Consider the following 13235-nt stretch of genomic DNA (forward strand, 5'->3'; position numbering starts at 1 on the left):
GCTACGGAGACGTTTTTTTTCCTCGGGCAAATGCTTTCTTCGAGATTCAAATGGGCTTCAACTTGACCACGAAAATATAACACTTCTAGGTGAGGGAAGGTCGTCAACAATTATCGTCGACGAACCCGTCAGCGTTCCAATCACTATAAGTTCGTAGAATATAACTTTTCGGGATTTGAGCTTTGCATATGACTGCGGCAATATTTCTGCCTCTTGAAAACCTCAGCCTTATCCCGAGGCAATTCTTAATCATCGGTGTCAGAACAAGAAACGTTTACCTAGCAAATTTGCATTTTGGAGAATCCAACTTTGGGAATCAAAGCATTCCAAGTTGGGGGTTACATCAAGATGAATCGAATTAGTGGCCAGCCTCTTCAGATTGCGATTTATATCGAGATACCAGCGGCTCTGTCAGCGTTGACGGGGTTGAGTTTACACCAACATGGAATAGCACTTCCATATAAACAGTCCCATCCAAATATGCCGTATTAATGATGTTGATTCCAAATCGTGTCAGATCGATCCTTCTACCTAGTAGCTGCCCAGAGATAGCTCTTATATGTGCATGGCCGATTTCAATCAGTAGGGACGAATGCAGAGCAGGATATGTGACAGTGCCAAGCCCACCAACACCTCCCAGCATTGCATTGCTAAACCTATACTGTTACTTTGATTGGCAGCAGAGGTCTGCAAGTAAATTGACCATTACGATAGCCGCATGAGACCTAATATCCATAGGAATACTTCCTACGGTACAACCATGTCCCCAAGCTTAAGTCACAAGATGCAGACGAACCCGGCGACTTTTGCTCCGACCAGGGCCCTGACACCACGCTCTCCGCGGATATCCTACTCAACAATACCAACTTCGTGACAGTATCTACTGGTATCAGACGATATTGGCCTTGTATGACGCGCGACTTTTGGCCGAGTTTGCTTAACAAGAAAAAGAATCGTCGTCATTAAAAATCTCTTGAGGCATCAAAATCCGGAATTTGGATAAGCTCCGGTTCGTAACATTCGGAAAGAAATCTTAATGTTACATATAGATGCTTTATTGTACAAGCTCTTCGTCATTTGCCATCGCAACCAATTCATAAGAACACGATTTAGCTTTCTGGCGTATCGTACTTTTCCTAGATCTAATGCGTAACCCCTCGCACTCTTGCTCTACACTCATATAAATTCTCCTGGAACCGCCTGCCGTGTTCATCCAGACCTCGAAAGGAAACTTGAATTCTTTTATCCCAAATCCTGCTACCACTACGCTATTTATACCTCTATTTCAACTATGAGATTCTTTGTCAAATCTTCATCTCTGGGCTTGGCGGTGACTGCGCTAATTCTCACCGTTTCAGCGATGAAAAACTGTGCCAAGCAAGAGGTTCTCGACAAGGAGAACAGGATCAAGTCAGACGACTCTGGTCAGGTCATATTTGTTCGTGGAGGACAAGTCGCAGGCAGTGAATGGAAGGGTGGAGCCCCTCCTTCGCTTGGACTTGGACTCCTAGGGGGCGAATGTGACGATTGTGATTGCTGCGTCACAGCGTTCTGTAGAGGCTCAGGATGGCCACCGATTGGAAACAAGTGGAAGTGCACCGGCGGTGCGGATAATTGTAACTGTGGCTGCTCTCTTGGCTGCCTGTAACTCTTGGACTCCATTTTGATGGGGTTTTAAAAGCTCTTGTGTTGTCTCTAAATCGGACAAGCCGCGATGATACGTCAGCAATATATTTGATTCCCTCTTATTAGGAAACATGGCAAAGTGCAAGAAGCTTGCTTCAGACCATAGAAGGTGAAATTTTACGGGAAACCATGAAGTTTGAACTGAAGGTAATCACTGGGGTCGCTCATTAGCAAATTGCCTCGAGGGCAAGCAACAGGGGGCATACGTATTCGCAGAGTATGAGATACGATCAACTTACATTTGAATTCAATATCTAGCTGAGAATAGGCCTGGGCAGATATGGAATTAGTGTGTCTTGAATTAAGGTTCCGAGAAGAACCAGAAAGGAAAAGATGATGAAACTTACTTCGAATTCTACTGTACCACGAACGAGATGGAGCTTTGAGGCAGCGAAGCTTGGAAACATGTTATGTGGAATAATCTTGGATGACCGAAGATGTTGAGTAGTGGGAGAAGGCCTAGGTGCTGCATGGGAAGAGGCGGGGGCGGGCCAGCGAGGCACAAAATATACCATGCATATACCAATCTCGGGTTTTTGGAATCGTGAATGTGTACTGTCAAATGCAATAACTAATTGAGGAACCGGTCTGGGTAGCGAGGGCTTAACTGTCATAGCCTATCGAGACTCGCCATCCATTTCCCGGATTTATTCTGCCGGGATGAAGTTGTAGGAGCGTGGAGGTATAACTGATTTCGAAAACCACTGTATTTGACAGCATCGTGTTCATCTTCCCCTTCTCCATCATCATTGTCAAGGACTGCCTCTGGCCGTAAGGCACTAGTCCTGCTCATATACAGCTTCCATACGCTCGAACCGTGTCTCCTTCACGCTCCATTAACAACAATCTGAGCATTGAAGTATTAAGGGGCATCTATCTTGCAAGTGGCGGGGTGTTCAGCCAGTAAAAACGCGCGCATGAGCCTTAAGGTCTGCTCTTAAGTCTACTGCTCGCCCAGCCTCTGTGATTTAGCAAAAAGGACAAAGAGCAGCGTATGGTTTCCCCTTGCTTCAAGAATTGTGTTCATGAGTATCACAGGTCCTCTCGCACAGGAATATTTGGACGTTGGACTCACGATCCCTGAGTCACACCCAAACGATTCGCTCCATGTCGGGATCTATCGAACGAAGGGCCTTAGATGCATTGACGAAGACGAAGGGTATATTCCAACAGGCCAAATATAGTCTGGCCTCAACCCTAATGTGAGATGATGACGAGGTATCACGAGGGCCCCTGTGCCAAAACGAGGCATCCTCGCCAGTCGACGCAGCGGAGACTGCAGCCTCGTTTCCACCCACAGGCCCAAAGGCCATATCGACAGTCGGGAATTGACGTGATTCGCCCTGTGGTCCCCATACTAGAAACGTCCGCGAAACTCCTTTTGTGAAAGATATGGCCTGAAGGCAATAGGGTCCCGTGAGTTCAAATGATAGTGAGATCTGTGTAGACTACGCATGACTCAGACCTAGTACCCTCCATGCCAGAGTGGGCATCCGTTTCGGCTCGAAGGAGCTGCCTAGACTTGTCGCTCCACAGTAGACGGGCTATAAATTCTCCAGGCAGATAGACCGAATTGCTGGAGGTGGCCATGTTATCCTCTGTGTGGAAAAAGCGCCGTGTGTCGTGGGGTGTGGAGCTGGAGGGGTGGAAGAGAAACCGGGGCGGGACAGTCGGGGACAGTCTACGTGGTGATACTCCCTCAGTATTGGGGCGAGTGGCAGAGCCAAGGAAAATGACTTGCCAGTGGATTGTGGCTTGGCGAATCCAACCGCATAAGCAATAGACAGAGGCGTCGACCAATTTCCGCGCGTACTCTCCTCGTGGGGGCCAGAGGGCCAACATTTTGGCCCCCAACAGGCTATCAGCATTGAGCAAGGAACGACGGTAAATTCTTTTGCCCCCTTTTCTTGTCTGGTGCTGGGAGGAAGATTTGGGATCACTTTGAAACCTGCTCCTCACGACTGCACGAATACGTATCATAATGGGAGGTGCCCCGTTTCAGTCCAAGGGTTGTACGACATGCAAACGGCGCAAGATCAAGGTTAGTATGGGCTCTAAGGTCGCGGTTTGAGAGGTTTCTAATGCTGATTCTTCATCAGTGTGATCGTCGAGTGCCTGAATGCGCTCGATGTATCAAGTATGGCGTGAAATGCGAAGGGTATGAAGGAGGCCGCATCTTCTTATACGATGCCTCGGTGAAGCCAAGGATAGCCAGAGCGAAGGTCGCAGCGCAGAAGTCAGAGCCTCATAGCAAATTTGTCAACCGGACATGGGCTTCGTACCTGCCACAAGCGGTCACTACGGCGCCAGCGCGGCGCGCCCAGGTCTTCTCGTCTTATATCCATGTCTTCTTCCCTTCCGACACCAAGACGACCGCCTCCGACGTGGACGGATGGTACTCTTTGATCTCTGGATTTGCTTCCCTTCCCAGCAAAACTAAGATGCTTGAGAATGCGCTTTCCGCCATTGCCTGTTGTTACTTGGGCAAACTTAGACGCGACGATCCGGTTTTTCGCCATGGACTTCAGTTGTATAATGCAGCGATCCGCGATATGTCGTCCATGATAAACAAAGATGATTACTGTGATGACATTATCTATACGACCGTCATCTTTCAGGAGATAGAGGTGGGAATGCCTCCCTCTTTCAGCCCTCCGAGCATGGATCCAGACTGATATCTAGGAATTATGAAGACATGCTACAGTCCCCAAGGTCTCAAAGGATGGCTTGCGCATATTGCAGGTACTAATGCGATCCTGAGCCACTACCGCAGTAGGGCAGACAGTAGTCCGCTCGTCAGTGCTATATATCATGAGTATCAGAAACTGCGCATAGTAAGTTTACCAGTAACTCTCGAATAACGGGTCTAACCGACTTTTAGGTATTCTCGGCCAAGGGTATCAATATGTCCAGAGACGACTATGACTATGTCACACAACCCAGTCAAGGGAATCGTGTAGTCGAATTACTGGGTCTCTTCGCTGGACTAGCACCAATAGCCGCCGCAGTTGAAGGAGCACCGCCGTCTGATCCTGCCGTTCGCCAAATGCTCCTCCAACAGTCTCTTGCGCACAAGGATAAACTGGTCAAATGGTATGCCCGGCAAAACATCAGTCATGGGCCCACGCTGTGTGCCCCTGGTGAAGTAGTATGCACCAATCTACCTCAAACAGATGACCTGTTTGGCACCGCCTATAGCTATCCATCGCTTGACAACGCCAGGCTGCATACTATGTTCTGGACACTATTGAGCATCACCCACCCTGTGATTTCCAAGGCCCGAGCCCTTACCAACCCTCCTAGGGATGAAAGTGTTCAAGTTGAAGATTCAGACATCCTGCTTTCAGGTTTCTATGCAGACCAGATCGGTCGATCAGTCCCCTACTTTATGCAGGACACCATGAAATCATGGGGTGCCCACACCATGGTCTTCTGTCTTTGCCAATTGTGCAGGATTGGTGTTGATCGCGGAAGCCGTCCCCAATTTGACTGGTGTCTGCAAGCCTTCGACGTGGTGATGGATCGTGGTTTTGGCGCTGCCACTGCTTTGATCCAAATCTTTCACGGTATGTGGTATATGAAACATGGCCCACTGGGTTTACCTCCGCCTGCTGGGAAGGAGAGCGAAAAGCAGAATGCCCGCGTGACAGAGCTGCCCGAGGCAGTTCCTGATGTGCTGCGTACACACTGGCATCGTAGACACAGGACCTAGAGACGACACTAGTTTAGCTGCAGATCTTATACGACTCTCAATGACTTAAACAGTGTAGCGGCCTGTGTCCAGTTGCTTCGTGACATTCAACCTCTAAATCCTTGCAATGACAAAAACGCATTTGTAAAAGGGTAATAATAGCATCGTATGCACCCCATGATACGTCGAGTTCTGAAGAGGCCTTGCTGTAGTTGGTAGTTGGATAAAGGAGTGGAGGATTACAGTAGATTATAGGAAAACTTGTGCAGAATTGCCTTCCGGTGGATACAATGTCTACGCCATTAATATACCTGAAGAGTCTAGAGTCAGATCGGATGGAACACCTCGATCGAGCACCTGTCGATCTTAACAAACTCACTTCATTAGTAGTCGATTCAAAGTCCAAGAGAGCCCGTCAGGTCCGGACAACGTCGGATATAAAGCACACGTAATTTGACTCTTAATAAGTGCCGGGTTCTGGCGTCCAGCATTTTCTCCCTTGTCGTGAATGCGCCCGTCAGAGCAGCCCAGGACGTTTTGTTGTTGGAGTTCTGCCCAAGGCATTCCACATTCAACTGGATTACCCCGGAATCGTAGGGGTATAGACATTTTCTGTCATCTGCAGGATGTCGGAAATCCGGCATGGTGTAGGAACAAGAAGGAAAGTGGAGCAAGAAGCGGCAATGGAAGCCGTAGCCTGGACTAGGTTTCGTCTCGCCAAGGTGCGGGTCGGGCTGGCGTCGGGTACTTTTGGTTTCGGGCATGGAGAAAACCGGTACCTTTGTTTGATTTGCGATTGCTCAGGGTTATTGCGCAAGTAGTGACTCATTCTTGTGCTGCGTATAGGGGAACACAGAGCTTCTGCTTCTACACAATTATTACCTGGTTCTGGGCGTATTGTCTGTGGAACAACTCAACGAAAGCGAGACGCGCAGCTCTTAGGACCGGATCATGACCTCCCACGCAGAATCTTTTGCTCTCCGGAAAATAGCTCTCAAAGGATAGAAAGGTTGTCATTTCAACTCGCTCCTCTAAGCCACAGTGTCTAGATTAGATTTTTTGGTTCCACAGAGAAACGCTCAATTGTGGGCCCCAATACAGGAACACCTCTTGGCGAGATCTTAAGGCCCCAAATGGCCTCAAGGAATTCCCTGCCTTCTACGGCTGATAGGCGAAACATGCTAAGGTACAGCGTTAACAGTATCGTGGCCAAGTGCCGATGCCGAATAACTCCCCCTCCTAAGCCACCCCCTTTCCTTTCTCGGCCCCGCTTGAAAAAAAATCAGCCACGCGAAGATGCCAGCCTGAAAACCAATGAATATATCGCCGCATACTCTCTCGCTTTCCTTCCAGTTGCTGCCTACCTTTTTCTTCGCTCAACCCTGCTCTTCCCCTTGCGCTCCATGGCCAAACCCCTGAACCTTTTGGCCGCCACGGCGTCGGATCTGCAAGCTGGGTTAACGGCGGGCACGTACAACAGTTCACAGCTCGTAGACTTGTATCTAGAACAGATCGCACGACATAATACTTCTCTCAAAGCGGTCATTGAAACTGCGCCGGTCACCGTGTTGCAGCGACAAGCGAGTGAGCTCGACCAAGAGCGGATTTTGGGGAAACTCCGGGGTCCTCTGCATGGTATTCCCATTCTTTTGAAGGTACATTCCCAAATAAGACATGGCGCATATGAGATCTGACTGTGTCAGGACAACATTGCAACCCATCCAGACCTCGGGCTAGAAACCACCGCGGGCAGTTTTGCGCTGTACGGATCGCGTCCAAGGCGCAATGCAGAAATCGTTGACAAGGCAGGTGATTGTCGTGGCATATTTTTTAGGACGCGGCTAACTGAATTGCACAGCTGCTAAAAGCCGGAGTGATCGTACTTGGTAAAGCGAACATGTCGGTGAGTGTTCACTTCATGACTTCTATGTGCAAAGCTGAGTGATTGGGGTCAGGAACTTGCATACTACAGGTACGCACCGCCATCCATTAATTCCCTCGCGCAGTGACTCAATGTCTTCGCAGATCCGAAGGTATCCCATCCGCCTGGTCCGCGAGAGGCGGTCAAGGCCAGTCTGCGTACGTCGAAGGTGGATTTCGCGATGATGACTCAGTAGGCGGACACAGTGTAACCTTACACACCTTGAGCTCTCTATCCCTCGACTCTCATTGATTGTATCTATAGAATCCAGGGGGTTCCTCCTCCGGCTCAGCCGTCAGCGTCTCTGCTGGCTTCGCCCCGATCTCCATCGGCACCGAAACGAACGGATCCTTGATATTTCCTGCGGATCGAGCCGCCTTGTATACTATCAAGCCAACCATAGGCATCATTTCTCAGGACGGCTTGATCCCCATATCCCCGCTCTGCGACGCTGCAGGCCCGATGACGAAGAGTGTCAGTGATCTAGCACTGCTTCTGGATATCTTAGTCGATCCATCTACAACCGAAGTCCCCGACGGTGGCTACATTACTTCCGCAACTATGTCGTGGGGCAATATTAGGGTGGGGGTGTTGGATCCAAGAGACTGGTACCTTAAAGACCCTCCTCTGCAGTACGTCAAGGAGGCAGAGGAACAAATGGTATGGATGCATCTGAATTTCCCCATCTACTGGGCTAGAGACTCACGAGGGACGTGTAGACCGCCGAGATCGAAGCGGCATACAAGACGCTAGAATCTACCGTATCCCATGTGCGCCGCGTTTCACTAATCTCAAAGACGGAGGCAAATGATGATGGAAAGAGAGATATCAGCAAGCTATGGGGTAAGAAGCATAATCCTTAACCAGAATGTGCTAATGAAGTACAGATCACGATTTTAGCCAGGCCTTCGAAAGTTACCTTGCAACCGTCGATAACTCCAAGGTGCACAGTCTCTTGGAGCTCGTTGAGTACAATCAGGAGCATGCAGACGTGGAGCTTCCACCACGTACGCCATTTCTCTTCCATAATTGCGGGGTATATTGGAGCTAATCGAGTCGGTTGAAGGGTACGATAACCAGAATGGCCTTCTCCGGGCTCTAAACTCCAATCTGAGCAGTGAGGAGTATGACGATATTCTCGCGTTCTCGCGGAAAGCAGGTCGGGAGTTGGGCATCGAAAAGACCCTCCGTGAGAACGACGTGGACGTTATTATTGGCCCCGGAGGGAGTACAATGAGCTATATTGCTGCTGCTGCAGGTAAGATACCAACTTCCATTGTATGAACAAGTACGGTCTAACAGCTGAAGGGTATCCCATCGCGTCACTCCCACTGTCGTACCTCCATTACAACGGCCGGCCATTTGGCCTCGCGATTTTGACCCGCGCGCATCAGGATGCATTGCTAGTGCAGGCTATGAGTGCATGGGAGGCGACGTTTCCGAGGCGGAAGTTGCCCCCCATGCTGGCCCCGACATCGATGATCTAGTGGGGTGTGGGTAAACTGTATTTAAGGGAATTATCAATCCCAATCTGCCACCCAGCTCTATTACTTCTGTCCAGCATGTACAGCCAAGTCCCATCATGTTTGCTCGTAGCCCTCTTTCCCCCATTTTGCTTGCCACACCGTGTGAAATCTCTTATACCAAAATATCGGACGGTCACGGCGTGCAGAAGGCTTACTATTACTCCGGTCCCTTACCTCTCAACCAAGAAGAACTACGGAAGAATGCCTAGTTTGTAAGCCCTGCAGACATAACAGCATACGATATACGAAGCAACGAACATGAGAGAAGCCTTGACCAAGACGGCTGCGAGTTCCGAGTGGCCCCGACCAGAGTCAATATATTCCAGTAGATTGATCGAGAGGACGACCTTGCCCAAAAGTACATCGAAGAGGTGTCAGAATGGCTGATCATTGTTACAGTTTCCATAGAAACTTGCCTGTTCACCCTTTCTTTTTGCCCCTCTGACTTCGCGGTCGGCCTTTTTTGGCTTTCTTGTGTTGTAAAGTAGCAGAATAGTAGTGTCATGGCGATGACATGAAGCTGCTATACTTGGGCGATCACTTTTCGTCATAAATATGGTGGGTTATGATTGAAACAATATTAATACCATCTGTGAAAACCACAAACGCCCTCTGCGGCTGCCACACCCCGATTTCCACATTCAATCTGCTGTCTCCCCCTTGTCCTCCAAGCTATTATAACTATTTGGTTTCTTTCTCTAGATCTGCGGCCCACAAAGCTGCACCAACCATATTCGTGAATGAAAAAGCAATGGAGGCAAAAGGCACCATCTCCAGAGCAAAAGCCGCCATCCCTAGTCTATATCACAACCAGTCAGCATGGTTTGAGCACGACAAAACCGCTTGTCGCTAAAGTGAACCTACCCAGTATATGCCCCCCGATTTTTCGACACCCATTCCTCCCGTTGGCGAGCATTCCACCCCTTCAGCTGGAAATATCTGGTGTGCAGCGCCGGTCCGAGGCGTTTTCCCTGGACAGCAATATACAGCACGGTCCCGACGACCGGGATGAGATTCAAGGGCAAGTAGATCAGCGATCTGAACAGCGCCTGGGGTGTAAACCTGGCAAGTGGTTTCGAAATCATCTTGCCCAGCCTCGCCATCGCATCTCTTCCTCCCGACTGAGGTTTGACCTGGCGCCCTTGCGCGACTAGAGGCTCCAGGTCGCGGGCAATGAGAGTGCCGTCAAAGGTGTCAAGCAGGGCATCTTCAACCAGGAAAGAGCGCGACAGGATGTTGGTGATGGTCGAGCTTTCGCTGAGAACCAGTAAACCCGCAGAGAACGCGGCTAATGGGCCACTCGTGAAGGCCATGATGGCCATCTGGGGCACATAGGTGAAGAAGAACATAAATGACGTAACGCCTATCCCCAGGCTGATTGTTCGTCCAGCGCGAGACATGAACGGACCCCAGAGGCCTTTGTGTGTCGCGAAGTAGATAATGCCCTGGTGTCTAGGTGAGTTCCCAGTCGCGTTTGATGAGACTGCTTCCATTTCGTCACCCACTTACCTTGATCGGGTACAGATAAGCGCCCGATTTGAGGACATCGTGGGAGGCTGCACGGGCACTATTGGCCTCCGCCACGGCCATGTGTTTAAGCTTGTCGGACATGATGAAAATCAGCGATAGCGGTGTTTGGGAGATCGAGGAGTCCAAGATCGACAGACTGTCACTGGTAGCAGTGAAGCAGGGACAGTGGGCGGAGGCCAGTCCCAGATGCAATTATGATGTCATGAGCGACCGCCGACCTGCGGGCTCGGCGCAGAAGAGGCGCAGAAGAGGCGCAGAAGAGGCGCAGAAGAGGCTCAGGGGCACGCGACCAACGGCGGGTGGTACCTTGCGTTCGTTTGGATACGCCAATCAGAGCGCTCCTCATCTGAGTCAAATCGCACAAGCTGTAGACTTACTACAGTAGGTGGTCGTCGGGTGGGACAGCAGGAAGAATGAGGAAGACGGAATAATCCATCGTCCGAGGGAAGTGATCGGCACGAGCTGCCACGAGGCTTCACGCAGAGTTCCGTCGAATTCTAAATTGTAGCCTGGCCCAACGTCCATTGCAGCATTCATCACAGTGGTATCTTTTTCTTTCTCGCGCCTGCTGCCCCTTGCACATCACCCCTGTCGTGACTGGGAAGAAATACAGGCGGACTCCCGAGGAGCAATTGTATGAACCGCGGTCTGATCTCCCGCATTCCGGCGCGCCCTCGACGCATTCACCCCACTGCTAGGACTTGTCTTTCGTGCGCGATTGAGATTGAGCTCGATTCGACCAATTGGCGATTCCCAACGCAGCTATGAAACTTCTCGCTGGAGCCACCTTGGCCTCCGTGGCTGCCGCGGCCTCTTCATCGGCCGCTTCATCGGCCGCTTCATCGTCCCCGGCATTTGCGCCCACCGGCGCGACCTATGCGTCGGGCTTTGACATGACCCGGAGCTGGGCCAACCTCAGCCCCTATAAGGATGCGGGGGGCTTCGGTCTTCCCAAAGGCGTGCCGCAGGGATGCCAACTCTCCCAGGTGCACGTTCTGCATCGACACGCCGAGCGATACCCGACTGACTACCCTCTGGACGGCGCGGGCATGCAGGACTTCGCCTCTAAATTGACCAACTATACCAAGGCACACTCCGGCAACACCGTTGCTAGCGGACCGCTGAAGTTCCTCGATAACTGGAAGTATGTCATTGGTGATGACACCTTACTGGAGACCGGTGCAGCCACTGAGGCGACCTCGGGTGCTCAGTTTTGGGTCAAGTATGGCCGTCTGTTGTACCGTGCCGATCGTGACAGCATGGCTGCCTGGAATTCGGATCTCAATGTTTATCCTAATGGCACTGCTCGCCCGAAGCCGGTCTTCCGGACCACATCCCAGGCACGTATCTTGGAGAGTGCTCGCTGGTGGCTTAGTATGTGTAGCTATTTGGTCCACGACCATGGAATGTCGCGCTGACTGATATCACTAGGTGGCTTCTTCGGTAATACTGGTGCCAACAGCTCCTATGAGCAGTACGACCTGGTGGTTATCCCCGAGGTTTTCCCCTTCAATAACACTCTGGCTTCGTATGAATCGTGCCTGGGCGACATGACCGAGGGGTGAGTGTACTATTTTGCACAATTTGACACTCTATTCTAACCGACGATTCAGTGACGACTCTGCTGAGACATTCATCTCGCGCTACACCAAGCATGCCCGCACGCGTCTCTCTTCCTACTTTCCCCGGGATTTCAATTTGACCGCCATGGATGTCTTGGCCATGCAGAACCTTTGCGTGTACGAGTACACCAGTCTCGGCGGCTCATCATTCTGCTCCCTTTTCACTGAGCAGGAGTGGAAAGACTTTGCCTACAATGTTGACGTCCAGTACTACGGCGACTATGCCTTCGGATCCCCCACCGGCCGGGCCCAGGGCATTGGCTATGTTCTGGAACTCGCCGCTCGTCTTCAGCAGAAGCTCATCACCTCTAGTGACACCAGCATCAACTATACCTATGACGACAACACCGCTCAATTCCCATTCGGCCAGCCGTTCTACATGGACATGACTCACGACGATATCATTCTCTCCGTCATCACTGCCCTCGGGCTTGAGTACTTCAAGTATGGTCCCAATGGCCTGCCGGGTGACGTGGACCATGCTCCCTCAAACCGCACCTTCTCCCTCACTGAGATGACTCCCTTCGGTGCGCGTTTCTTCTCCGAGATCTGGACGTGTCCCCACCATGTTTCTTTCAACGAGCTGGATCCCGTACTCTACGAGAACCCCCATCTCGAAACTACTCCGCATACTACGGATTACATCCGTTTTGTGTTGAACAATGCGCCCTTACCTCTAAAGGGGCTTGTCGGTTGTGAGAAATCCAAGAACGGCTTCTGTCGGGTTGACCAATTCTTGGAGGGCGTACCGACCCTAAAGAACAATGCTAAGTACCAGGAAGCTTGCTTCGGCAACTATACCGCCGGAAGCCAAGTCGGTGATGGTGTTCCAGACTCTTAAGGGGTGTTTTAGGACATCGCATCATGCTTTCAAATGATCTCGGATGATTTTATATATACTACCTGGAATGGGTGGGACTTTGAACTAGGCAACTGGAGTTTCCTACCTACCTCTCTTGCAACCCTGTATCATAGACAAGATCCATATTCACAGGTCATGTACACATACCTTCTCGTCACTTATCCAATGATTAGGGTAAACCTACCTACTCTATGCAAGCCATGATAAGCAGGCGACTTAGCTAGAGCCTTACTCGGAACTACTTCTCCGTAGAAGCAGGATCCTTCGCTTTGTCCTGATCCAGGCAGGTTCAAATTCCCCCGTACACGCCCCCTTTCCCTTGTCAGGCAAAAAGGATTTACGGGCCAATAAATTAATCAATACCTGAGACGTGATTTTGTCTGAGTCAATATTGTGA

The 13235-nt window shown here is 50.6% G+C and overlaps 4 protein-coding genes across 4 annotated transcripts; 3 read left to right on the plus strand and 1 right to left on the minus strand.

The window, feature by feature from the left end:
• Positions 1-3667: 3667 nt before the first annotated feature.
• On the plus strand, positions 3668-5398 carry N7482_010472 (Zn(II)2Cys6 transcription factor domain-containing protein; the record flags this gene model as incomplete). Its single annotated transcript, XM_056692596.1, has 4 exons — positions 3668-3727; positions 3786-4313; positions 4380-4520; positions 4568-5398. 4 exons carry the CDS (start codon positions 3668-3670, stop codon positions 5396-5398), a joined length of 1560 nt encoding a protein of 519 aa, XP_056538553.1.
• Positions 5399-6780: 1382 nt separating this feature from the next.
• Positions 6781-8785, plus strand: N7482_010473 (uncharacterized protein; the record flags this gene model as incomplete). The annotated part of the gene is made up of 10 exons (XM_056692597.1): positions 6781-7032; positions 7081-7182; positions 7236-7280; positions 7333-7349; positions 7403-7490; positions 7563-7958; positions 8018-8141; positions 8186-8305; positions 8365-8556; positions 8607-8785. 10 exons carry the CDS (start codon positions 6781-6783, stop codon positions 8783-8785), a joined length of 1515 nt encoding a protein of 504 aa, XP_056538554.1.
• A 720-nt stretch (positions 8786-9505) lies between these two features.
• On the minus strand, positions 9506-10435 carry N7482_010474 (EI24 domain-containing protein; the record flags this gene model as incomplete). The annotated part of the gene is made up of 3 exons (XM_056692598.1): positions 9506-9623; positions 9689-10269; positions 10334-10435. 3 exons carry the CDS (start codon positions 10433-10435, stop codon positions 9506-9508), a joined length of 801 nt encoding a protein of 266 aa, XP_056538555.1.
• Positions 10436-11118: 683 nt separating this feature from the next.
• Positions 11119-12817, plus strand: N7482_010475 (histidine phosphatase family protein; the record flags this gene model as incomplete). Its single annotated transcript, XM_056692599.1, has 3 exons — positions 11119-11728; positions 11786-11915; positions 11968-12817. 3 exons carry the CDS (start codon positions 11119-11121, stop codon positions 12815-12817), a joined length of 1590 nt encoding a protein of 529 aa, XP_056538556.1.
• Positions 12818-13235: the final 418 nt, after the last annotated feature.

Source organism: Penicillium canariense (assembly GCF_028826845.1).
Source record: "Penicillium canariense strain IBT 26290 chromosome Unknown utg000008l_segment0_segment0, whole genome shotgun sequence".
In the NCBI taxonomy this organism is placed as follows: Eukaryota; Fungi; Ascomycota; class Eurotiomycetes; order Eurotiales; family Aspergillaceae; genus Penicillium; species Penicillium canariense.